General features: G+C 40.2%; 1 protein-coding gene across 1 annotated transcript; it reads left to right on the forward strand.

Annotated features, from left to right (window-relative positions):
• Nucleotides 1-9,750: 9,750 nt before the first annotated feature.
• POU3F3 (POU class 3 homeobox 3) lies at nt 9,751-14,509 on the forward strand. The gene has a single exon (XM_066577824.1). It carries the CDS (start codon nt 10,232-10,234, stop codon nt 11,573-11,575), a length of 1,344 nt encoding a protein of 447 aa, XP_066433921.1. The 5' UTR covers nt 9,751-10,231; the 3' UTR covers nt 11,576-14,509.
• Nucleotides 14,510-27,756: the final 13,247 nt, after the last annotated feature.

Here is a 27,756-nt window from a genome sequence, read left to right on the forward strand (position 1 = left end):
GTTTTACATTTCCATATAGATTTTAAAGTAACATCTGGACAGAATTTTTGAGTCAGGGCTTAAACAGATGAGCGTGATACACCATGATTATGCACACGTGCGCATAACACGGAAAAAAGAACCCAATGATATCAATGGATTCATTCTAACTTTTTTTCTGTGCCCATTCTTTTCACAAGCGCAAAAAAATAGGACTTGCCCTATGCTGTGCGTATCTTTGCGCACCAAAGAGCCCCATACAGGTTTATGGGGAGTGTACGAGCATGCACATCAGCCTGTGCAGGTATACGCTAAATGCAGCACATACCCGCGATCAATGGCACCACATTGGGCTAATTAGCCTTTTAAATCAGGACATGGTGAATGAGCGGTGCCTGCGCAAATACACTTCGTATTTGCGCAGGCATGAGTGCTCAATACACTCGTTCACTGCACAAAAAAATTGATCACAGGAGCGAGCGTATTACGTTACACTCTCATCTGTCAAAGAGTGGCTTTACATGAGATAACTATCTGCCGAAAAGTCGCTCAAACAGTAGTTGTCCCGTGTAAACACGGAACCTGATAGGGTACTGAGCAAGAAATCACTCAGTAGTTGCTAGTTGTTTTGTTTCAGCTCACTGAAATTAAGTGACTAGTGAGTGACTTCTTGGTCAGTTGTTCATCCATTATTGAATGATTATTGCTCCTGTGTGAAAGCCATCCTATGAAAAAAGTGTCATAAAAAAGTCACAAGGAATGTTTTTCATTTAAAAGACCACGTGAAAGCAGCTTTAATGAAGCCTAAGGCTGCAATCACACATAACACTTGTATCTGGCCAGTTGTTTTTGCCTGAGTTGGTCACAACTTTGTACACCTAGCCTGTGTCCATAGCTCAGATGTAAAGAGATGTCCAACCTCACAACTAATGCCACCCAACATAAAACTGAACTTGCAAGAAACTATTGGACTGGTTTTGTCATCAGTTTCCTTCTGGCATTTTTCTATTATGATGAAGGTAAAAGAAACTGGAGGGCACTTTTATATTTTGTCTTTAATTTTTAAAAAAACATGCAGAGGTGTGATGAATAATAGCTCCTTTGACAAGAATTTTCCACTGGAGCACATGTATGACAGATCAGACCAGACATAAAGCTTGTGCCTATGATAGATCAGTATATGATATTAGAGACATTTATCAAGAGCTATGTCACACTTTAGAAATATGACACAGATCTAGTAAAGTACTTTGTCTATATCCCCTGAACTGACCCCTGGCACAGTATATAGAACTACACATAATTTCTATTTAGGGACCCCATTAGTTAGCTTTGTGAGTTGGTGTAATCTATCCACTTGTGGTCATGCTCCTGACTTCCATTCTATGTTTATGACTGTATTGCCAACTTTGATTGTCTTCTTAACGCCTTTGTTTTAATCTAACAAGAAAACATAGTTACCGCCACCAAAATTTGAAAGAAAAGAATTAAGTGCGGCTTTAAATGTGTGAGGGGTTTAGAGGGAGCTGCAGATTACTTTTGGCTATCCAATTTTATCAGGATTTATGGTCATTTGTGCTGCTCCTCCCCAGGGAAATAAGGCTTTGATGAATGTAATCCCAGGCTGGGGTCTGCCACATGCCCCTCTCCCCCGAGAAGAGCAGAGCTGGCAGACAAAGAGCAGTCACTGCTCACCCTGCACCCACATTTTACACGGATGAGGGGTCTCACTGCCAGTGTATTATACACAATGTATAACATGCTACAAAGCAGTACAGTCTTGATTGTCATCCTTCTATAACTCTTGTACAGTATGCAGAAATAAGCCAGTCAAGTGCATTACCATCCCCCACACCATACCACACAGAAGAGCGCTGCAATAGCATCTATTTCCCAGCATTTTCATTCACCATTTCAGTTTGTCCTTTCCCTCATCTTTTGTCACTTTGTATTTACATTTCTTTGTTGTCGTTGTATTATTATTATTATATTATTATATAAACATGTGAATATTATTTTTATTATTATTATTACAAATATTTCAATTTAAAACATTTCAAATATTAAAGAATACTGAAAGAGTAAAAAAAAACCTTGTTTTCTATATGTACTTGGAGTCTGTAAGTGTAAATACATATATATACATATATAAATATACATAGGGAGTTGGAGTGTATGGCTTGTGTGTGGGTGTGGATATATATGCTGCGTGTCACAATCCCTGCCTGCCTTTATTCTGCCAGCCATTGAGATATAAAACCAGCCATGGGAAGCTGTACACTCTTTATTTGAGCTTTCTTTGTTCCCTTTGGCAGGCCAAGTCGCTGGATGCTCTTCTCATTGAATCCTCCACAGTGCACAGACCTGACTATTAAGCTCACTCGCCCACTCTGAGATCTTACAAAAGCCTAAGCCCTCTCTATACTGCAAACACGTCTATGAAGTTACTGAGCTGTCCCGAGACCAGCGATTGGGGAAGGGGATACATCATTGTGTAGATAACTATCTGGTACTGTGTGGTTGTATCATATGCAACAAAATATTCTAGAATTATCACCAGAGATTGTGTGCACCAGGAATCACATCTATCTATCTCATGTCTGTCTGTCTGCCTATCTATCAATCCATCCATCATCTATCTATCTATTACTCCATCATTCTTCTATCCATCTGATATTTCTATTTTTTAGCTATCAGCTTTTTGACTATCCTTTTAGACTGCACTTTGGAAACGTCATATATACGTTATAACATATAATCTCTCCTTATAATTAATAGTATTTAAGGGACTACCAAGGCTTTTTCTGGCCTCTAGTTGGAGTTACTCTTTAGCCTGCAAATTCATTATAATATGTAGTGTAGTAGAAAAGGCGCTAGAAGAAATGTATTCACTCCTCCAGGGAGAAAGTCTATTAATCTTGTGTGGAGAGGCCGGCCTCCAATCAATCATTGTGTGTGTACTATATGACTGCCACCCTGCCTATTGCCATGGTCAAGTCTAACGTAGGTTACATACACGGACAGATTATACATGTATATATATATATATATATATATATATGTATATATATATACACTACGAAAATACATATATATAGACACACAGTGTGACCTGCGTTATAAAATACCATCCCGAGTATATAGATAGCAAGAACGTGTTTTTATTGATTTGTAAATCTTACGTTATATACTGGGAGCCGTGCAGGCTTGGTTCTTTCCATATGATGAAAGAGCATGCAGGGACCAATGCAGCCATTATCTCTCAAATGATCCCCCCTCTTCCAGCATACACAGTGATTGGTATTTCAAAATCAACCATTGCAGGATTTCCAATATATCCCTGCGCAACGAAATCCAGTGTATATATTGGATACTTTTCCAGGTCAACTCATAGACATGTTCTCTAAAAGAAATCTGTGCACACTGCAGTAAGATACTATGTGCTGCACCAGGTCTACTGTATACTCCTAGGTGCCGTTTTTTGGCTCAGCTCGTTGAACTTGGGGAGCGTTAATCGTCAGATGACTCATCACAGGCACAGATAGATAGATAGATAGATAGATAGATAGATAGATAGATAGATAGATAGATAGATAGATAGATAGATAGATAGATAGATAGATAGATAGATAGATAAGCAAATCACAGTCGCTAAACTGTCAGTAAGAGCCCCTTTTCTCAGCAGGTTATCTTCTGTAGACGTTAAGTGAGGTCACTACTACTATTAATCACATCAGCTTCATTGTGCCGTATTCCTAATATATTGGGAATATTTCAGAACTTCCACGTGTAACATTGTATTTGGATGTTTGGATGTTGTACATTGTGTATCTCTTCCAGCTTCAGATCATTGTGTTGGAGAATTGTTGCAATCTTCAAAAAAGTGGTTACTTAGAAGAGTAAACCTGAATATTTGCGTTAATAATACACTAAGCAAGTTGAAAACTAAAGGAAAGCAGAACCCTAAAAAGTAGAGTAACTATAGTGGGAATTTACAATGGCCGTTATAAATCAAAGTAGTGACATTAGCAGGCGCAGAAGTAGTTCAGACAATAGTTCTATAAAACGTTGGACGGAATCATTCTAAAATGTATTATATTATATGTAATTTGAAAGATAGATGTACATTGCTAAGTAATCTAAAATAAATCAGACCTCATTCGTAATCGGTGAAGTCCAGACATAACTGTAAGTAGTTACTTAATTACTTATTAGTATCAGCCAATAATCGATTGTAAACTTATGTTCGCAGTGTCAGTCATTTAATTATAGGACAACTGATGACATCAGAGGCAAGATTTTTTAATGATTTTCTTTTTTTCAGCAAACTTCTCTTTTGCATATTTTGCTATAAGGAACAATGTAATGGTTGATTTAAAATACTAAAACACTAAATAGAGTGTTTTGCAATTATATACATACACTAGATAAATATACATGTACTTTTAAAATTATTTCAGTAACCTTTACCAAATCATATTATTTGTACATTTTAAAAACTACTTTAGTGGCAAACTGCATTTAATAAAAAAAACAATAAACAGACTTCTCCTGCTCCCTTCTATGTTCCCAGCAATGTAGCAACAATATCTTAAACCCGCTAGCTCCCCTTCTTCAACAAGCTGCATTGCACAGTTTACTACTTTCACAGTTACTAATGGCATCATACATGTGCTGCATCATCACTATATATATATATATATATATATATATATATATATATATATGTGTGTGTGTGTGTGTGTATATATATATATATATATATATATATATATATATATATATATATATATATATATATATATATATGCGCTATAATGATGACGAGGGCTCACCTACAAATTTTGCAACAAGGTGATGATTCAGTAAATGATAGATGCTGATGATGTTATATTTATATATTCATTCATATATGCATTATTGTTATTTTAGTAAATGGGGCTTATTTCACCATGAGGTTGGGTCACAAGGTCTATGATACAGCTTCTAATATAGCAACTATTTTCCAGCTAAGCGTTGGGGTCCTATACTAGTGTTTCTATTTAAAAAAACGGCCGCTTATTAAAACTACTTCAGCCAATACTTGGTGGTTAGTAAAGAGTTAATGGTGAGAGAATGATACACAGCTTCTCCCAGAAGCTTAACAATAAGTGAATAGATAAGTCCTCTGCCTGTGTATATTTACTCACCAGCTGCGCCCCCTGCCGGACAATATCCTCTAACTGTACTCTAGGAGCACTTAAAAAGTTTATATTGCTCAGCAAGCCGTATCATATAAAATTAGGAACAACCAATAAAATCACCTTAAAAGAGAGAGAGAAAAATGCATATAAAAAAATTCTAACCAAATCCACAACTACTCGCAGCGAGTTAAAAGTCTTCTGTGCCCTGCTCCCTGTGGCTGCTTCAAAGCTGAGCTCTTTTATCTAAAGCCCAGTGCACAAACATATAGCTTAATGTGGCTAGTGTTCCTCCTTTTCTTTCCTCTCTATGGCAACCAGAATGCTCTGCTTAGAAATGTTCCCTGTCAGGAAAACAAATGATCTTCAGGGAGCTGCTGTATATGGCATCTGTTGCATTGGGGCACACAGAGTTAATCCCTCTTAAAGAGATCCTCTGAGTGTGCATGCAAGTAGTGAAGAAGAAATGGGGAACACAGTGTGTAACCCGGTATCAACCCGTTGTACCTTCATGTTCTTTACAACTTTTAAGATTGCATTTTCGGATTTCATATATATATATATATATATATATATATATATATATATATATATATATATATATATATATATATATATATACATATATGCTAAAAAAAACAGAGATTTATTGTTTTATGTCGCATGCCATTGGTAAATTATACAACTTTCTACAGAATTGAATATCATGATAATATTTATCATATAAATAATAATAATATATTCGTGCCTTCTTTTATTACTCAATTTCCCTGACTAATGTTATCAAGGCCTGTTTTGTAGTTATAGGCAACACTTGAGACTTTTTCTAACCCTTTTTAAATATTGGAGATTTTACTGAGAACCCCCTACTCCTTCCATACTATAAAGTAGATGGATCCCAGCTCTGTCAGTTTACTAGATAGAGGGCTCATTTCTACCAGCCAGTGTAAACATCCTATCACAATCGTTTTGTTAGAGAAGAACCGTACCCCCTTTACATATAAACTGCTCTCCTAGGAGGTTCCAGGACCCCAAACCCTAACCCAGCACAGAATCCTCCTCACCACAAACTACACCTCCACCCGGTTGTCTGCATTCCTCAAACACAGGGTAATTATAAAAATGCATAATAATGATAATAATTATTATTATTAACAATAGTCCTGCAAAAATTAGAAAAATCCAATGACTGCACCTAGAATAATCAATATTTACAGTCAAGTCTCCACATATGACAGTATCTGCCCTCACTAACATAGAGAGATGCTATTACATGACAGGACACTTACCAAGCAGATGCCTCTGATGATTAGAAATCAATAAATGAATGAATGATCTAGAAAGAGATCTATTTGTAGTGGCTGCTGATAGAACAAGGCTTGGTGTACTCTCCAGCGATACGAGCCTGCTCAGGTCCCCCCATGCACTGACTCCTCTAAGACAAGCTCTCCACTAGTCTATTATTTTCTCCAAAATATATGAAAATTTATGCAAATGAAAATCAGCACTAACTGTTCTCCCTTGTTATACTTTAGCTTGTTGTTTTTTTTTCCTGCATACAAAACAATGCCATTGTGTGAAGGAGGGGGAGGGGAGGGCTAGCTGCACATATAGGTAGTATTGATACATTAGGATGCATGTGATATTATCATGTCTGGGGTAGTATATACATGATGATGGTGGAGGTGGAAGGTGGATGTGTTTGCTGAGCTGCGATCACGTTGCATAGGGCCACCTGAGACGCCTTGAGAAAGCTTGTACTGTGAAATTCATAGCAGTCATTTAGACAGAATCCTCAGTGTATATTAATGAAAGGCGGCCCCATGGCACGGCTCCTATCCTCCCCATTCAGTGTAAACAAAACCACGAGACTCGCTCGCTTTCTTGAGCCGGATCCAAGCAAAATCGGCTGGAAAGGAAAACATGGGGTCTGGCAGCGACTATATAACCGCCTGCACCTGGAGATCTCGGCTCCATTCAATGCGATCTGTGTTATATCTCTGCCCCATAGCCCTGCGCCACACAGGGAACAACAGCCCGTTGTGTGCGCCATCACCTTCACCTTTTATTATCGCCTTACGTTATGTTGTGTGTAGACGTGGTCAGTGCTGGAGCTGCAGCTCCAAGGGTGGAAAGTGCTGCCCCTCCAGCCAGCGATCACTGCAGGCTACTGAGCCACACACACACACACACACACACACACACACACATATATATATATATATATATATATATATATATATATATATATATATATATATATATATATATATATACTGTACCACTAAACTGGGGGCTACTACTACACCTGTTCTTTGTGTGTCAATAATACACAACAAATGTGGGACAGATGAGTGTGTGCACGCACACATACACACACGCACACACACACACACACACACACACACACATATATATATATATATATATATATATATATATATATATATATATATAGATATAGATATATATATTTCTGTGCAAAAGTTTTAGGCATGTGTGGGAAAATGCTGCAAAGTAAGAATGCCTTCAGAAAAACAAGGCATTTGGTTGACTCCAATTTTTTTTTCAGCAATGCAAAGACCCCAAACATAAATCCAACGTCATTAACAACTATCTTCAGGGTAAAGAAGAATCTGCGGTTAGTTCTCCAAGATCTTTGAAAAAAAACCACTCTGATGAGTTACTTCAAAAATTGTTTGCAAGTGTACCTAGAAGAATTGGTGCAATTGAAGGCAAAGGGCGCTCACACCAAATATTGATTTAGATTTCTCTTTTGTTCATTCACTTTGTGTTTTGCTAATTGACTGAAAAAACTAACACTTCTATTTTTGAAAGTATCCTTACTTTGCAGCATTTTTTCACATGTGCCTAAAACTTTTGCACAGTACTGTATATGAAGTATATTACTTGCAGTGAAATACATGTGCTAAATCTATGTTTAATGAGAATGCATTGAGAATGAATCTCCCCAACCCACTACTCCGCGCCCCCAAAACTACTTTGGGAGGGCAGTACAGTTGAACCTGATAGTGTTGCACATTACAGGCCTAGAAGCTCTTAGAATTTCTATATTGTCTGTTGCTATTGAAATCCTTCCTGAAGGAGTTAAGAAGAAGGGGGAGAGGTGGATGCAACCAAGCGGAAACATAGCACAGGCAACCTCAGTGATCCAAGGCAAAGAAAGAGAGAGTGGCAACCAAAACAAGGGCCAATTGAGCTCCCCTATGGGACTTACTCTCAAACTGCAAACTTTCCCTCAATGTCTATCCTATTACAAATAACCCTGTAAGCTGTGAATTGGGTGGTGTCTAAAACTTTACATCCATCTATATATGGCATGTGTGTCTATATACTTATATATGAACATTTCATTTAGGCCTCTGATACATTAGCATTTTTTTCAACCATGTGTAGTATGCTAGAAAAACGGACTACACACGCATAGCATACGGACCCATATTATACTATGGTGGAACACACACTTCTGAATTTTTTACACAGACATGGGCTGCATTTTGAAACTCATTGCATGCACTATTCTAATCCATTTTGAAGACTAGACTCACCCATTCAAATCAATGGGGAGAGAAAAAAATAGGCAGCACATGGCTACCATTTGTATGCAGTTCATGTGCTGTCATTTGTTTTTAGTTATCATGCAGAAAAAAAGAATTGGGGTTGTTTTTTTTTGCGGAGGTGAAAAACATGGTATACAGAGAAAAAAACTGACACAGACTGAATACAGAGGCCATACAGATCTGTGAGTGTGCCTGTATTAAAAAACATCAGTTTTTTGGCTTTTTTTTTGTGGATATGACGGACTTTTTTTTAACGCAAGTGTCAGCTAGTCTTAACTAGATAATAATCTTTTACATCCCTGTTGCAGAATTTTGGAATTTTTACTTACTGTCTGTATTAATAATAATAATAATAATAATCTATATTTATATAGTATTCCACAGCACTTTACAAATCAGAGGGAACAGACACAAAATAAGACATAACATACCATATTAAACCAATAGAAAGTTTGAACAGCAGAAGAATATATATATATATATATAATGTTGGGGATGTATTATAGGGGGTTTCATATATGTTGACTATCTTCTTGCATTGTTGATCATGTAGAATAGGGTTAACACTACAGTTTATTCATATGACTACTACTTTATAGACCTGGGCTAATATAGAGATGTAAGTTCACACTGCACATAGTCCCTGGTGGTGCTATCTGCACAGCTTTCTAATGGCTTTGGTTCCACTAGTGGTCCCCCAGGCCTGCAGAGGGATGACCTGGACTCTGCTGGGAGCTTCCTCACTACTAGTAGTATCCTACATATATATAGATGTGTGTACATAAGGGGCTCCACATTCCCAGCTCCTACGACACTTTTGCCTAAATTAATGAACAGCCAATGGGAAGGGCCGGAAGGAGGGGGTGCGCGCCCGGAGCCAGTCAGCGCGTCGGTGTCAATCACGCAGCGTGGAGCCAATCAGCAGGGGCCGTGGCTCGGCGTGCTCGTATTTGGGCTAGTGTGGTGGTGTGCGCGCTGCGTGCAGGGTAAACACTCTCCAGTCCCCGCTCAGTGAGGGAGGGACACACAGCTGTCACTGAGCCGGACAAGTTCCAGTGGAGTTGTGGAGCGCAGTCCCCGCACACTGAGCCGCTCCGGGGGATGAGAAGGACGATGTGTCAGTCACCTGTACGCACAGAGCGGCAGCAGCGGAGCTCGTGTCACAGGGGGGACCCAGAGCTCCAGCACAACTTTATGTAACGCATCCTTCCCACTACAGCAGGAAGTTTACTGGAGGCAACTTGTCAGCGGCTCCATCTCCGCCTCGATCTATGCTCCACAGCGGCGCCCGGGAGAGAGCAGTGAGCGCCGCGCGGTGCCTCCACAGTCAGCCAGCCGGGGAACAGGTGACCGAGCGCCCCGCGCAAGTCTTTTCCGCACCGGGAGCAACCTCCAAGGACGAAAGTGCATCTCAAGGGGGAAACGTACACAGGCTGCGGGGGAGAAGAGCTAACCCCAAACCTGTGGATAGCAGCGGCCCGGGGGGAAGCCATGGCCACGGCAGCTTCTAACCCCTACCTCCCCAGCAACAGCATCCTGTCGCCCGGCTCCATCGTTCACTCGGACTCGGGGGGAGGCGGGGGCATGCAGCCCGGCAGCGCAGCTGTCACCTCGGTGTCAGGCGGTTACCGGGGGGATCCCACAGTGAAGATGGTGCAGAGCGACTTCATGCAGGGGGCCATGGCTGCCAGCAACGGGGGGCACATGCTGAGCCACGCACACCAGTGGGTCACGGCGCTGCCACACGCGGCGGCGGCGGCGGCAGCAGCAGCAGCGGCGGCAGCAGAAGCAGGCTCTCCTTGGTCGAGCAGCCCCGTGGGGATGACCGGCAGCCCGCAGCACCCGCAGCAGCAGCAGGACGTGAAGGGGGGAGCTGGGAGGGACGAGCTGCATCCGGGGGCCGCCCTGCATCACCGACCGCCTCACCTAGGACCCCATCAAGGACACCCGGGAGGTTGGGGAGCCGCAGCCGCCTCTCACATCCAGTCCATGACGGGAGGGGCGCAGCAGCAACAGCAGCAGCAGCAACAACAGCAAGCGCTCCTGTACTCCCAGTCCGGGGCATTCACTGTGAACGGGATGCTGAGCCCTCCCCCGGGGAGCCAGAGCCTGGTGCACCCCGGCCTCGTCAGGGGGGACACGCCAGAGCTGGGCGACCACCCCGGCCATCATCATCATCACCACCACCAGCAGCAGCAGCAGCAGCACCAACAGCACCACCAACAGCAGCAGCAGCACCACGGGGTCAACAGCCACGACCCCCACTCCGACGAGGACACCCCGACCTCGGATGACCTAGAACAATTTGCCAAACAGTTCAAGCAGCGAAGGATAAAGCTGGGCTTCACCCAGGCGGACGTGGGCCTGGCTCTGGGCACCCTCTATGGCAATGTCTTCTCCCAGACCACCATCTGCAGGTTTGAGGCGCTGCAGCTTAGCTTTAAGAACATGTGCAAACTGAAGCCCCTGCTCAACAAGTGGCTGGAGGAGGCTGATTCCTCCACGGGCAGCCCCACCAGCATCGACAAGATCGCAGCTCAAGGCAGGAAGAGGAAGAAGAGGACCTCCATAGAGGTGAGCGTCAAGGGCGCCCTGGAGAGCCACTTCCTCAAGTGCCCCAAGCCCTCTGCCCAAGAGATCACCAACCTGGCGGACAGTCTGCAGCTAGAGAAGGAGGTGGTCAGGGTCTGGTTCTGTAACCGACGGCAGAAAGAGAAGAGGATGACCCCACCGGGTATCCAGCAACAGACGCCAGATGATGTCTACTCCCAGGTGGGCAATGTGGGGGCTGACACACCGCCCCCTCACCACGGGATGCAGACTAGTGTGCAATGACTGGAGTGGGCACCCAGCAGCTGCCTGACCAGTGATGCCACGGGAGGACCCCGCCACACACAGCCCCCCTCACCCAGACTGCTCTTTTTATATAAATAGATACAGAATGATATATATAGACAGAGGGAAACACTCACTGATACAGGGCGAAGACTTTGGCATGGTGGCACATGGGTGGACATGTACAGTGCACCGAGAACTGCAGATGGTTCTTTTTAATATATATTATATTTTTAATATTGTTTTTATTTGCCTTACGACTCCTTCCCAGTTTCACAGAAAAAAAAGAACTTAAAAAAAACCTTCCTGATACCACCCTATGATATATCTAGTCTGTGCCCACATCACAATACCAGCGGTTGACTGTGTGGTTTCCCTTCTTTACCCGTGAAGAATAATTTAGGGAAAATTACTAGACTGCTGCTTGGAACTTGCAGCAACTATTAGCCACATATCCCTGGCTAGAAGTCCTACAGATGCCCTGCCAGGAACACAATGTGTTCTCCTGCCCACCCAGCCAATAAATCTGCACATGGCACTCCAGTGACTGTAAGAAATACATTGGAAATACAAATAAGCAGGGTACAAGAGATCTTCTGCTTCCTGAACTTTATGCCCAGTCGGCACCAGAGGGGAATCATTCTAAGATGTCAATAAGAAATCCTATTTTTTTTTCTCCTGGCTCTTTCTAAAGTTCTGACCACAAGCCCCGAGATGTTTCTTCTTTCTAGGACTCCCAGTAAACTCTAATAATATGGATTTAATAATCTACCAATCTGATCCTCTGTCTGTGTGCACTTACCGTCACTACACCTCCGTCGCCAACCATGAGGATTAGATACACTCCTGCAATTTCCAAGCAGTGTCTTTTTTGTTAGGTTGTTGTAATAGACTGATAAGAAAAGACAGCACAGCTAAATAATAATAAAAAATAATAACGAGAAAAATAATATCAGATCCCTGGATGATCTACAAGAAAATGTGCTTTATATTTTCATCAAATGACTCCTTTTAATATTTTATTCAGAAAACCTATAAACTGCTGCAGAACGGTAATTTATTTTTCCCCCAAATCTTGTATTATTACGTGTTTGTTTTTTATTTTGTGTTTTTTATTTTTGGTTTGTTTAATTTTTTTTTCAGACGAGCACAAATCACAATTGAAGAGAAATACGGACAGGTGACAATGGTCTCTTTTTTTGATGTGATCATTTGATTGTAATTTAATTTTCGTAGTGGTTCCGTAAGAGATGATGGAGAAAATAAATTTGTTAGAATGAGACAGATCTGTGTGTGATGTTATAACTGGAGAAAATCCTGCAAATTCTAGATCAAACTATTGATATTTGATGCTTTAAGAACACTTTTTTTTATTTCTACCTGTCATTGCTGTCTTCCATAATTTCATCAATGCCCTTTCATAAAAAAAAAAATAACAATAATGTGCCCATGTCAAAGTTGGCATAAAGGGTATTGATTTCTGACTTATGTTTTTCCCGTTCTAGATATTTGTGCAAGTCTCAGCAAACTTCCATGAGTAGAAGCATTTCAGCAATTTCTTAGGGTATAAATGGAATTATTAGTGATACTAATGATGAATAATAGTGATGATGATAATAGTAATAACAAGCTCAGGTCTGCATTGTTTTCGTTAATCCTTTTTACACTGCCACAAAAAAAAATCATGTAAGTTCTGGAAAGAGGCTATTATTCTATGGATGACATTTTATTTATTGGGATTGTGTCGATTATTGATTAACCCTTTTGTGGTCGTGTGTAGTGGATTATTAATAGAGAATCATTGCACTGTGTTTATGATATAGGGCATCGCTTAGATTCAACCCTCCTCGTTTTCTGATAATTCCGGGCATGTGGGTCTCCTCCTGGTCGTGTATGGTGTGTCTTTAGTCATCATGTATATGGTTATATTGTATACTGCAGCCTTCCGCGCTCATCATCAGTAGTATTTTCCTTTGTGCATAGAAGCGACATTGAGCCTCCTCTCTCCCAGGCCTCTTGTCATTGGCATCTATAGAACTGGCATCCAGGCAGATTTTATTGTTCTGAGAAGCTTTATTTGATCTCTCAGGGTGACAATTCATCTACATAGAGCTGGACCTGACCACAGTAATAATAATCCTGATCCTGGTGCAGTGTGTTAGTAATGTGGTGCCTCCTGTTAGTGTGTATATTGTGTAAAGTAGGCATAACTAAGTGCATGATCTCCCAGCAGCCAGGCTGCTCCCTATTCACACATGGGCTCCAATCCCTTTTTCACACATGAAGAATGGAGGTTTCTAGAGCCAGGGAGTCGCTTGATATGAATGACTCTAGCATGGCTGCCTTCTTGGCCTGACATTGTTATGTGCTCAGAGATTTGAGAGTGACACCAGCATGCCTGGGATGTGACTATGAAGGGCTGCACTGTGAGGTTATTATCCCCTTTTTTGTGCCATGATTCCCGCAATAAGGTCACACAATCCTTTGTAGAATGGAAATAAGAAAAAGATGGATCTAAAGCTATGTGGTGGCTTTTTACTGTAGCTCTCCCCATTGTGATTTTTCTATTAGACAATAGATCCCTTCTTCTGTTGATGCTCCTCTGGCTGTGCCAGGTGCCTGGCAGTGTAGTGTAGGGCCAGGAAGCCGATTAACCCCTTCCTATGTATAAAGAGACACATTTTTATTGATGATGGCTCTTTAGTGATCATCAGTGGGCTAGGTGGTATATCTAGATCTTCATGATGTGCTGTGATAAGTCTTTTCTTCTCTCACCCCTCCCCCTCCCCATCCTATGTCTCATAATAATGAATGATTTGTAATGACAACTGTAGAGATTTCTCTACCAAATAATTGTCTACAGTTTTACAACAAGTGTAACTTGATTTCATATTACTTTTTTACATTTGTTTTGTTCCCTTTAAATTATATATTTGTAACCTATTTATCTTGTTAAAACATTTTTGGTTGTATTTATCCGTTTATTTTCATAATAAAATAGCCCTTTGAGGTAAATTAAATGAACCTGCGGGCACCTTTGTTTGTTCTTGGCCTGGCAGAAGTTTTTGTGGTGCTTGGTGTAGAGTTAAATGACTATGTGTCCGCAAAGCTCTTATAAACAGGCGTTTACTTTGCATGGGGTGCAAGGATTTTCCTCAATGGCGTACAGTGTTATTTTGGTTATTATACATATTAAATGCAGGTGTCTGTACATGAGCACTGAAACATGCATGTGTCTCGGGGGCATGTATATTCCATAGGCTTGGAGTCTGTAAAATGAAATGAAGGAGTGAGAACTTGATAGATGAAGGGATGAGCACAGATGAGCTGTGTGTGTGCTGTGTGTCTATCCATCCTGACAGGCTATCTGGAGTGTGAGGTGGGGGTCAGTGCCGTGACGTCATGACTGGCAGCTCCGGAGGAGGCTTTGACCTTGACATTAGAAGGGAAATCATTCAGCTCTGCTGTGTAACCCTTCCGCCGCACACACAGGGCACGCACAGTGCCAGCCTTGCCGAACGATATTTAATTTACCCAAACTATATTCCGAATGTGGGGCTGCAGATTGTAAGATATATATAATATAATATTATATATATATATATATATATATATATATATATATATATATATATATATATATATATATATATATATATATATATATATATATATATATAGTGGCTATAGTTTTTGGAAAGAGTCGTTTGTGTTGTGCAGTGCTTTATAAGTAGCCATATAAAATATTGACAGAGTATGCTACAATATAACCGATTAGGCAGTGAAATCCGAATATTGTTCCACCAAAATACATTGCACACACACACACACACACACACACACACACACACACACACACACACACACACATATATATATATATATATATATATATATATATGTACTCCGTTTTGCTACAGAGCATATCTTCAGACCATCAGGTGCTATGTGAAAAAGTCTTGATTTGTTAAATACAGCGATTAGCTTATTCTGAAAGTTAGTTTGTGTATGGTGACACGCTTTATCTATCTATCTATCTATCTATCTATCTATCTATCTATCTATCTATCTATCTATCGTCTATCTATCTATCTATCTATCTATCTATCTATCTATCTATCTATCTATCTATCTATCGTCTATCACAGGACACGAGTCGCTCTTCACTAAACATAATATTCTTTGTCATACAACATCCATATTTCACATAATAATTTGGAGTTATACATTGTGTATTGATAACTGGTTTGTACATGTGTTAGCTTTTGGTGGGCAACCTTTAGCCTTTGTGTCTTTCTATAGATTTTTGCGTGCTAGTAAAGAGACGAAAAGAATCTAATTCTCCCTAAGAGTCTGGTGTTAGAATTGGGTAAGGACTCTGTCCTATACAGCTGTTCGCAACCCTGCTTCACTGGTCATCGAATATACTTATGTTTTCATCAATATCTGACATAGCCTCAGATGATAAAGATAGAAAAAATTAATGAGAAGCTATATCGCATATTTTCCTCATTGCACTTCTAGCCAAGTACTATGACCCAGTGTTTCATGATTTGGCAACCATATTAGTGAAGTGGAGGGGTATGTGATGAGTAATGTTTGACCGATCTTTTCATAGATATTGGAGCGAGGGAACCTGTAGTGGTGTGATCAGAGACCTACAGTACAAGGCTTAGCATGTTGTTCATGTGTTGCCAAGCTACAGGTAGTTGGGGTATTGAGTGTCTTTTTATAGCAGTCTTTCCACACGTTAACACTATTAATCCATATATTTTTGCTCCCATCCCAACAATATCAATTGAACAGGTCCCTTCTACATTAGTGCTGTCTGTACATCATTCATAGTTACACCAAATTTGATCAAATTCTAATGCCCCCTATGAGGAGACCTCTGTGAGCACAGTCAGAGGCATATTAAACGGTCCAGAAAATAGACTGTAAAGTGCTCTGTGTAGTTCTCCGGGATGATATCACTGGGTCATGGTGTTATTAGAGCCTTCTATCGCAGAGCTCTGCACAGCACAGTGGAGATGAGAGAGAGAGAGAGAGTCTGCTCTGCTGCCTGCACACAGATTTAAGTTTCGCGGTTGGATTACCATCCAGTAGTTGCCTGGCAACTTAATCCGAGTGCTAATATGTTTAATAAGACTGTGATTCTGCATCTGCAGTCATGGGACAGTGTGCAGTGGCATTAGATATTAGGGATGGGACACCTCGAATGGGACAATGGATATCGACTTGTTTTACAGACCAAGGATGGGTCAGTGTATTTGGACAGGTATTAGGAGTCATGGATGGTACAGTGTATATGGACATGTATTAGGGATTATACATGGTACAGTATGTGGATTGCTATCCGAAGAAAAATGGACAGTGTATTAGAATGGCATTAGAGCAATACTGCTTTGCATTTTGTATGGCATTACAGATGAGGGCTGCTAGCGGAGTGGGGATATCTTTCTGCATGTGTGTGATGAATGGGTGTTGTGCCCAATGATTAGTGATTATCACCAACCTAGGCACTGCTGTCGTTTGGGACCCTTGTTGCTTCTTGTTTCAAAGCTAAAAAATAACAGTAACCTATAGTAAAACGGCAGTCTCTAAAAGTTACTTTCCAATTTCCGCTTCGCAGTGACATAAGTTGTCTAAAGTCTCCCAAAATTTCTTATAAAATACTTTTTAAAACAAAGATGCCAATAAACACATATATTATATGTATATTTGCTACAGCGGGGGTTAATTTTGGGAAATAATGAAAGAGGGCGGCGCTGAAGATAGGTATGAGATGGATGGTTATGAGATAGTTTATTAAATAGGTAATAGATGGATGGTTAAATAGATATGAGATAGATTGTGAAATAAATCGATAGATAGATATGAGATGGATGGACAAATAGATTTGAAATAGATTCTAAGTTATCTAAGTACTCTGAAAATGCGGCACCTTTTATACTTTCTTGTGCACAAGGCAAAGGTCCTAGTCATTCTTGGGAAATTGCTTAGTTAAAAAAATATATAAAGTTTAAAGACTTGCAAATATCCTATAGTATTTTGTATACATATTGAATTTTAATACTCAGTACATCCCACAGAAAGTATTCCCCCTCCCCCAACAGCGGTTTTACATTTTTACAGTAAAAGTGCCATGATTGCTACATACCAAAAGAAGTGCTCAAATACTTATATGTACACGTATTAAACGCTTATTTCCAGTAGCAAGTAAAATAAGTGATGCAGCAGGAAATCTATCAATAGACTGGGAATGTAACACGGGTAATTTACTTGTAACCCCCTGTGATATACATTGTATATAGCACGTGTGTGTACAGGACAGCGTTATAGGCGCTTGCAATAGTGAAGCCCCATGCAGCGGTTATTAATTGATAGCTATACCGTGTAAATGACATTGCAGAGGGAATGTATACAATTAGTTGCTTCACAAATTATACAACACAACAGATCTCCCACTTGTGCAATTAAGACAATAAATCGGAAAGCTATTTGCATTTCGGAAGGTATATGTTTTCTCGGGGCTTGTATCCTACAGGGGAGAGGAATAGGAATGAAATCAATATTCCCTATAAAGAAGAACAGATTGTTTGGCGCGTACAGGGCAGTGAGACATAGGAAGGTCAGTAGGACACGGGGACTACAAAGTGAGTCAATGGAGATCAGGTAGAGAGGAGGCGACCTCAACGATCTCAGTGTCAGAAGGCACAATTGTCGGATCGTGACGGGTAATCTATTCCTCACCCCTCCTAAATCTCTTTTTGTGTGTGTGTATATATACACTATATAATATAGTTTTGTTTAGGCTATACTTTTATATATATATATATATATATGTATATATATATATATATATATATATATATATATATATATATATATATAAAAATACTTAAATTAGGGTGCTGTAAACAAGACTGCAGGAGCCTGTGTCATGTATTTTTTAAAGAGCTCATTCTTTTTAAGTGAATTATCTCTATTTTATTTAACTGTTTCACAATTATTTATCGTTCTGCATAATTCATTAATTTGCTGTGAAGAATACAGTTTAATCTACAGGGGACATTTGTTATGTAGTTGCATAGTTAAGTGGCAAGAAGACACAACGGTAGATTATTAATAATGATAATACATGTGTGTGCTGTGTGTCATACTATGAGAATACGCTTCTTCAATTGATTTTTTATTTTTATTTTTTGCATTTTCAATAAAGATAAGGCTTTGGGAGCATTTGGTTATATAGAGATATATATCGGTCTGTAGATAGATAGGTGTGTGAACGCGACTGTATTTTGCATGGCCAAAACTGTGGGCATAGGTATTAAAATGTAGCTGACCTTCTTTCTGTCCCTGTAATAGCGACCACACTTTTATGAGAGCTTTCTTCTAGATTTTGGTGCATGGCTGTAAGAGTTTGCGTGCACACACCCACAAGAGCATTAGTGAAGTCTTGCTGGGGTGTTGGGTGATAAGCGTTGGCTCGCAGTTGGAAGTTCATTTCACACCAAAATATTGTACGGTTGAGGTTAGGGTTTTATAGAAGCCAGTAAAGTTCTTCTATACCTGACTTGGTACCCATTTTTAATGAATTGTACATATAAAAACTGAGATGCTAAAAAAAATGAGATACATGAAGGGACAGGCTATTGGTGTGAGAGTTGTATAGAACATTTATGCTTTTAACTGGCTTTCTGGGTACATTTACACTTGCTTCTTTGTGCAGTGTTTTTTTATTGGACAACCACTTTCACTATTTCAATTCTTAGAGGCAAAACTTGAGCTCCAGGACCCCACTGCAAAGTCTGTAACAGACCTCCCCACCACAACCACATGCAATTTATAATACTCGAGTCTCCCCCTTCCCTATCAGAGCTCAGATGCAACTGCTACCTCTGCATCACCTATACCTACTTTTCTAATACAGTATATCATTTAATGTGTGTTTTGTTTTTTTATTTCTTTTGAGGTCAGTGGATGATGAATTGAAAATACTGAGGCAAACAGATATCAACTTGTCAGCAGGTTTTAAGTCAGCTTAGACTCTGTTCACACTTCCACTTGTTCATTTCTGTCAGGTTCTGCTGCTCTTTGATAAACAGAATAATGTAGAATGTGAACTGTTCTATATAGTGCAGTAAAACAAAAATCTGGTGAAGCAAGTTTAGGTTCTGTTCACATCTGCGTCAGAGGCTCTGTACGCAGTCTCCAGCACAGATCCATCTCAAAATCCTAGACCAAGTAGCTGTGCTGTTTTGTCCAATAAAAATAGGATGGATCCAGCTTTTCCAATTTCCTTCTTGTATGACAAAACAGGAAAATGAATACTGTAAAGCAGGTGTGAACTCAGCCTACAATCAATTGTATCCATTATGATCCATCACAATCTGTTGTAAATTGAAAATAAGAGCTCAATCATATCTGCTACCACTCCCGTTAAAACTTAAATTCTATCAATCAATGCTCTCTCATCTATCTCTCTCTCATCTAGCTATCTATCTATTTCTCTCTCATCTATCTATCTATCTATCTATCTATTTCTCTCTCATCTCTCTCTCTCTCATCTATCTATCTCTCTCATCTATCTCTCTCTTATCTATCTATCTATCTATCTATCTATCTATCTATCTATCTATCTATCTATCTATCTATCTATCTATCTCTTTCTCTCATCTATCTATCTATCTATCTATCTATCTATCTATCTATCTATCTATCTATCTATCTATCTATCTATCTATCTATCTATCTATTTCTCTCTCATCTCTCTCTCATCTATCTATCTATCTCTCTCATCTATCTCTCTCCTATCTATCTATCTATCTATCTATCTATCTATCTATCTATCTATCTATCTATCTATCTATCTATCTATCTCTTTCTCTCTCTCATCTATCTATCTATCTATCTATCTATCTATCTATCTATCTATCTATCTATCTATCTCTTTCTCTCTCTCATCTATCTATCTATCTATCTATCTATCTATCTATCTATCTATCTATCTATCTATCTATCTATCTATCTATCTATCTATTTCTCTCTCATCTATCTCTCTCATCTATCTATCTATCTCTTATCTATCTATCTCTTTCTCTCATCTATCTATCTATCTATCTATCTATCTATCTATCTATCTATCTATCTATCTATCTATCTATCTATCTCATCTATCTCTCTCTTAACTATCTATCTATCTCTTTCTCTCTCTCATCTATCTCTCTCTCAGCTATCTATCTATTTCTCTCTCTCATCTATCTATCAATTTCTCTCTCTTCTATCTATCTATCTATCTATCTGTCTCTTATCTATCTATTTCTTTCTCTCTCTCTCTCTCTCTCATCTATCTCTCTCATCTATCTATCTATTTCTCTCTCTCTCATCTATCTATCTATCTATCTATCTATCTATCTATCTATCTATCTATCTATCTATCTCTCTCTCTCTCTCTCTCTCTCTCATCTATCTCTTATCTATCTATCTGTCATCTATCTATCTATCTATCTATCTATCTATCTATCTATCTATCTATCTATCTATCTATCTATCTATCTATCTATCTATCTATCTATCTATCTATCTGTCATCTAATAGCAGACTAGTTTACACTACCACAGCTGTCGCTTGCCATTATACATGGTAATCTTAGGTTTGTTTTTATTTGCTCAGCCAGGAAAACCCAAACCATGAAGCAACCAACGAATAGTTCTACTGCTGACATTGCTTCCAGAGGCAGTTAGTTATTGCTGCAGCTAAGGATAGATGATTTTTACATGCTGTGCGACTTAGTATTTGGCAGTCCCTTGTGATCTTATGTAGCCAAGTGCCCAGGGTAGCTTTAGCATGCAAGAAATTTGATGAAACGACTTGTTGGCATCCTATAACAGTGCTACATTGAAAGTCACAGAACTTTGAGCTGCTGTTTATCTATGGAGATAACAAACCCACAGGTACTTTTGGCCATGTAGTGAGTCTAATGTGTGTATGTACACAGTTTTCAAGGATTGTTGCAATTTTTTCACAAACGAATAGACCCATCAAATAATGTTATGATGTTTCATTAGTATATGCCATACTAATGTGTTCACTGTGGGTTTAATCTCTGGGACCTCTGCTGATCCCGAGAGTGAAGGGACCAAGGTCCCTTCGGTTTATTGCTTCCATAGCAGCACTCTTGGCCACCTGCTGTCCAGGAAACTGCAAAAAAATCCACATTTAAGTTGGTCAAGGATTGGGAGGAATGGCTAGCCTCGTGGAGAGCTCCACAGGAAAGAGCGATACAAGGGTGTAGGGAGTCTTATATAGCTCATGCAATGCTTTCTGGGAAAATGACATGAAAATGAGTGAAGGAATAATGCTCCACAGTGCCACCTACTGGAATTGTAGCTGCCTTCTGAGCCAATATCCAACCTCTTAACAGGCCTTGCAATATTATTACAGATATAAACCAAGCCAGAATATCCATGTACATACAGCTGTTTCTGGGTTATTTCCCCTCATGAGTGTAAAGTAGGATTCTGGCTGGCTACAGAGAGATACAGTATGTTCCAGTATCCTGTACATGACCACCCCGACTGTGCAGAGATTTACAAGACGCAGCCCAATTCGCTTCAATTGGACTATGTTACAGTTTTACAACACAGAGGGTGGCCAGAAGCTCCACTGTGTAAAGCATAAGCAGAAGGGTTCTTAGCTGGCACTGCTGCTCCTTTATTCTAAGGGATGGTAGGGTTCCCAACAGTGGGAATCACACCTATTAATATTTGATGCCATATTCTTATAATGCATCATTACTCACCGAGTTAAGAAATGTCTTTCAAGGCAAAATTTACACAAAGGGGGGAATTTATCAAAGCTAGTGCAAAAAATAGATTAGTTGCTCATAGCAACCAATAAGTGGGTTATCCAGGTGTTATACCATTTTTTAAACATAACACTTGACAAAGACCACAGGTTTTCAGTGGTTGAAACGTTGTTTTTTCGCTGGATGGATTAACGTTGCTATTTTGATACCATTTCCCTGGATGCTGCTTCACCTCTATTATATATTGGTCTATTTTTTAAACATAGATCCAAATCTTCCAAAACAATGAAAACAGTGGTACTTACTAGAGATGAGCGAACCTACTCGGCCACGCCCCTTTTTCGCCCGAGTGCCGCGATTTTCGAGTACTTCCGTACTGGGGCGAAAAGATTCGGGGGGCGCCGTGGGTGAGTGGGGGGTTGTAGCGGGGAGTGGGGGGGAGAGGGAGAGAGAGAGGGCTCCCTCCTGTTCCTCGCTGCTACCCCCCGCTCCGCCACGCCTCCCCCCGCCCCCCCGGCGCCGCCCGAATCTTTTCACCGGAGTACGGAAGTACTCGAAAATCGCGGTGCTCGATCGAGTAATTACTCGAAACAAGTATATTCGCTCATCTCTAGTACTTACCCATCCACTCCTTCGGGGATCCAGCGCCTCAGCCAAACTGAACTGCTGGTCTTTGTTTTGGTCAATTAGAGGCTGCAGCATTCAAGTGCCATTACTCCTGGCATCACCACTCAGATGCTGTGAGCCATGATGCCAGGAGAACAGAACCTGACTGCTGCAGCCTTGGACTTATTGCAGTGTTCAGGTAGAACAGATGAGGATGGGTAATTACCACTGCTTTTACTGTTTTAACAGATTTGGATCTATGCTTAAGAAATTTTATAACACCCAGACAACCCCAGTAAAATTTCATTTTCCAAAGTGTCTCTGGAAAATGGGACAGGGAATCTTCTGAGTTGCCATGGGCAACCACTCTACTTTTCATTTTCACTATTTTTAATAAGTCCCTCCCATAGTCAATATTTTCTGGAGTTTTTATTTTTTTGTATTAAAAAAAAAGTCCAAAAAATTGCATGAGATTTTTGGACAGTCTGTAATTTTTACAGTTGTTTTTTTTTTCTTGGTGGCCTTTGTGTGCTTACACATAGATTTCTTGTTTGACTTTTATTCCTATAGTAAAACGTACTGGAAAACACCAGGGAAAAAGCCATCCTCCGAGCCTTCTGTAATCCGGAAAAAAGGCCATGCACTCAAAAACGCACCAAAAGTGACATAATTGTCACTATAAGAATGCAGTGTTTATAGTGCATTTCATAATTCTCTATTGACCCGCAGCTAACATTTGAACGCAGCATATATTGCCACAATAAATACAACAGAAACAAGTAAAATACATAGTTTTTGCAAAAAAACAAAACAAAACTGTGTGTGACATCATTGTAAAGCTTTTGTGAAAAAATAATATAAGCAGTCATTTTAGGATTCAGTAAACTGTCTAGATTGGGTCTGTTATCTGTTAACAGAATAGATTGCTTACTAACTACTAAGATATGTACATAAGGAACCAGCTCACATGGGAATATGCGCTGCACAATGGAGGATACTTCCCACTGCCTGACACTGGGGCTCTGGGAGAACTCTTGTTTTAAAATAGAGAAGTGATAATCATTTACAGTTTCTGACAGGTTTCATGAAGGCAGTGCTACAATGCATAAAGCCAATACATTACACATATGATGATCATTAAGTGTACATTCACGCTGCTTACTCATATTTAATGCATTTTAGCACAACGTATATAGCTGTGCTGCACACTAAACAATGGCTGCATACTAGTGCACTGAATATGTGAGCGGATTCACTAATCTCGCCTCTAAGTAGAAGCCAGGCAGATAAAGCAGAAGTTCAGCTGAAGTAATTTTAAACTGCTTCCAGATATTAGGACTGCCTACGATCTGATGTAAATGGTGGTTTCCACAACCCCCAGGGGCCAAATGAAATGAGTTAGACATGCTTGATTTTTTTTTTTTTTGCAGTCAATTCATTTGTTGGTTTTTTTTCCAACAAAAAGAACACCAAAATTAAAGAGATCTCTCTTTTTTTAAAATCCAATTCTTGTTTTGCCTCTTGCATGAGGCCTGATTGTATCTTAAGGGACCTTTCGCACGGGACAGAATATTCAGTAACAAAATCTGCACTGCTAATGTGCAGATTTTGAAGCTGAACAGAATTCTGCCCACAATTCCACATCAAAATTCACAATTAGCAGTGCGGATTTTGGTGCAGAATTCTGGGGCAGTGTTTTTGTGCTCACCGTAGATAAGCTGGTCAAGCCAACAGCTAGCTAATGTGTATGGCCACCGTAGGATGTGCTCACACTTGTGGTTATTTGTAGTTTTTGTTTTAGTTTAAATAAAACCAATCTCAATACCGTGTTTCCCCGAAAATAAGACAGTGTCTTATATTAGTTTTTGTTCAAAAAGGTTTACATTTTTTACATGTATAGCTGCCTGGACACTATTTAAATTGACTTTTTTAAATACCTGTTAGCAGGGCTTAATTTTGGAGTAGGGCTTATATTTCAAGCATCCTCAAAAAGCCTGAAAAATCATTTTGCATCCTCAAAAATTTTGGAAAATCATGCTATGTCTTATTTTTAGGGTATGTCTTATTTTCAGGGAAACAGGGTATTAGTCAATAGATGTCGTTCATCTCCGTAATTCCGCTCATTGGAATTCATACTAAATTAGAGATGAGCGAATCTACCCATTTCGAGTATTTACTCGATCGAGCACTGCGATTTTCGAGTACTTCAGTACTCGGGTGAAAAGATTCGGGGGGCGCCAGGGGGGGGGAGGCGTAGCAGCGCGAGGGGTAGCAGCGGGGAACAGGGGGGAGCCCTCTCTCTCTCCCTCTCCCCCCCAATCCCCGCTGCAACCCCCCACTCACCCACGGTGCCCCCCGAATCTTTTCGCCCGGATACGGAAGTACTCGAAAATCGCGGTGCTCGGGCGAAAAAGGGGCGTGGCCGAGTAGGCTCGCTCATCTCTAATACTAATGCCAGTGTGCATCAGTTTAATCTGATCATGAACTGTTTTTTTGACTGAGGCAAACTGACATCTTATTTTTGCGTTTATTTGAGGACTTGTATTTCATATAGAGTGATGTTATTTTATTATTAAGCTTAGATGGCTGGCTGATGTACTTATGGCCCATTTACACGCAACGATTATCGCTCAAAATTCGGTTAAACGATCGCAAATGAGCTATCATCGTTGCCTGTAAACGCTGCCAATGCCAGTTTTCAGCTAAACAATTATTTTAAGGTGGACTTAAAATCCATCTTTCAGCCGGAAAGAGATAACAGGGACCGCACACTGTGTTCTGCATAGGAATCGGAGATAATATTGTATTCTGCCGACAGCCTGTGCAACAACAAGGGAGCTGTGTGGAGAGCTTAGACCACATGCTGTGCTCTGCCAACAGCTCTCGGAGGCCCCTTTACATGCAAATGAAGATGATAAAGTGTTAATGGACGTTAGTGTCCATTAACACTTTATGCAAAATGATCGCTAAAACTGTCAATCTTTCAATCGTTTAAAAGATTGTCTTTGCGTGTAAATGGGCCTTAAGCCCAATCTCGCATGACGGTATGTAAAAATGCCGCATTTTTTATGCAGTATTTTACTGCACGCAGAGCTGCGTTTTTATGTGCGTTTGCCTGTGTTTCTGCATATTTGTGCGTAGTAAAAACACAGATAAGCAAGTTAATGACATCTCAACTTTTTTTTCCCCACTCCCGATGGCACAGCAACCTGCATAGAAAACACAGTAAAATGCTGTATTATACATGACTTTGCTTATTTAATGCATTTTTGTGTGTACCCCATTCATTTCAATGGACGATTTATGCGTGAAATATGCACTAAAATAACAAACATAGGATACGCTGCATGTGATTTTGCACCGTAAAATATGTGGGGCAAAAATGCTAGTGTCTTAGGCCCTATTGAAATACACGGAGGTTTAGGGTACGTTCAGACGAGCGTATGCACTAATCCGCGCGTATATGCGCGCGTGTGAACGTGCACGCCAAAATGCACATGAATGAAGATCCGTGCTTTAGTTATGCGTGTTCGAAATTTGGATTTTGGCTGCGTGGAGCGCATATAGATGCCCTTCATACCTAATAAAGCAAAAATGCTATTGAACACCCACACGCACAATGTACACTTTTGACCCAGACACTTATAACAGGTTGCCCAAAGTTCGTGCATGCACATTGTTTATTTGTGTTTACAACAAGACACATCTGGAACACGACATGGAGTGCTTAATGCAAAGGGAAAGACACAAAAGAATTTAGCTTTAGCATAAAAAAAAAAAATTACATTGCTATCTATTGGGTCGTTCACACGACCGGACTCGCGTGCAGCGTGTCCCATAGGAGCCAATGTTAAGAGCAGCGCAATACGGACCAAACAGCCACGCATGTCCTTTCTTCGTTGCTGCGCGCGTTCACACGCAGTAAAAACACAGACATATGAACACTTCATAGGAACTACATGGTTTTAATAAGCGCATGGTTTTCTTTGCGCGTATGCATGAGCGAAAATACGCTCGTCTGAACGTACCCTTAGGGCTACGTATTTCGTGCACGAAATACTTGCGTAATATGCAGCAAAAAAGAAACTCGTGTAAGAATGCGTTGGGGATTCCTCTTTTTTGCTTTGTTTGCGGAGCAGGAAAGAGGAATCCTCGTGGCCCAACAGCTCTGTCTCTGGATGAACAGAACAGTGTCTAATAGACTCCATTGACTATTATGGGGTCTGTTCACTTTCCACCCAGCTGACTAGCATTTGGGCGGAAGAAAAAGTGCTGCAAAATACCATTTTTCATCTGATATTTTCAGCTGGATCTGTGATGGGAACTCTGGTTATAGGTTCTGATGCAAATGTGAAACCGGCCTAATATGGTGCCTATACAAGTATGGGCCCTTGTGGTACCTCTTTATATGTATGGTTTCATTTTGAGGCACAAAACAGGGGTTTTGTTTTATTTTTTTCCGGCAAATATGGCAAAAAAAATCATGGCACATTTCATCAGATGACACATGTACCGAGGTCTGTTGGGGTCCTAAAGGTGGTTTAATGTTTATGTTTCTTGCAGTATGTTTTTGTTTGCTCTGCCGCTGATACAATGCAGTGTAAACTGATTGAAAGGCTGATGACAAAGTGACATCAGTTATTTCAATCCAACACCAATTGACCACACCATAATGTAAAAAAAATTGGTCCAGAGTCCAGACCAAAGAGACAAAGCCAATTCCAAACTGACATCAGTTTCAGTGCCATAAAAACAAACAGGATCT

The sequence above is a fragment of the Eleutherodactylus coqui genome, chromosome 1 (genome assembly GCF_035609145.1).
Source record: "Eleutherodactylus coqui strain aEleCoq1 chromosome 1, aEleCoq1.hap1, whole genome shotgun sequence".
In the NCBI taxonomy this organism is placed as follows: Eukaryota; Metazoa; Chordata; class Amphibia; order Anura; family Eleutherodactylidae; genus Eleutherodactylus; species Eleutherodactylus coqui.

Coding starts and splice junctions, on each gene's coding strand:
- POU3F3 (XM_066577824.1), top strand. CDS start 10,232: ATGGCCACGGCAGCTTCTAACCCCTACCTCCCCAGCAACAGCATCCTG.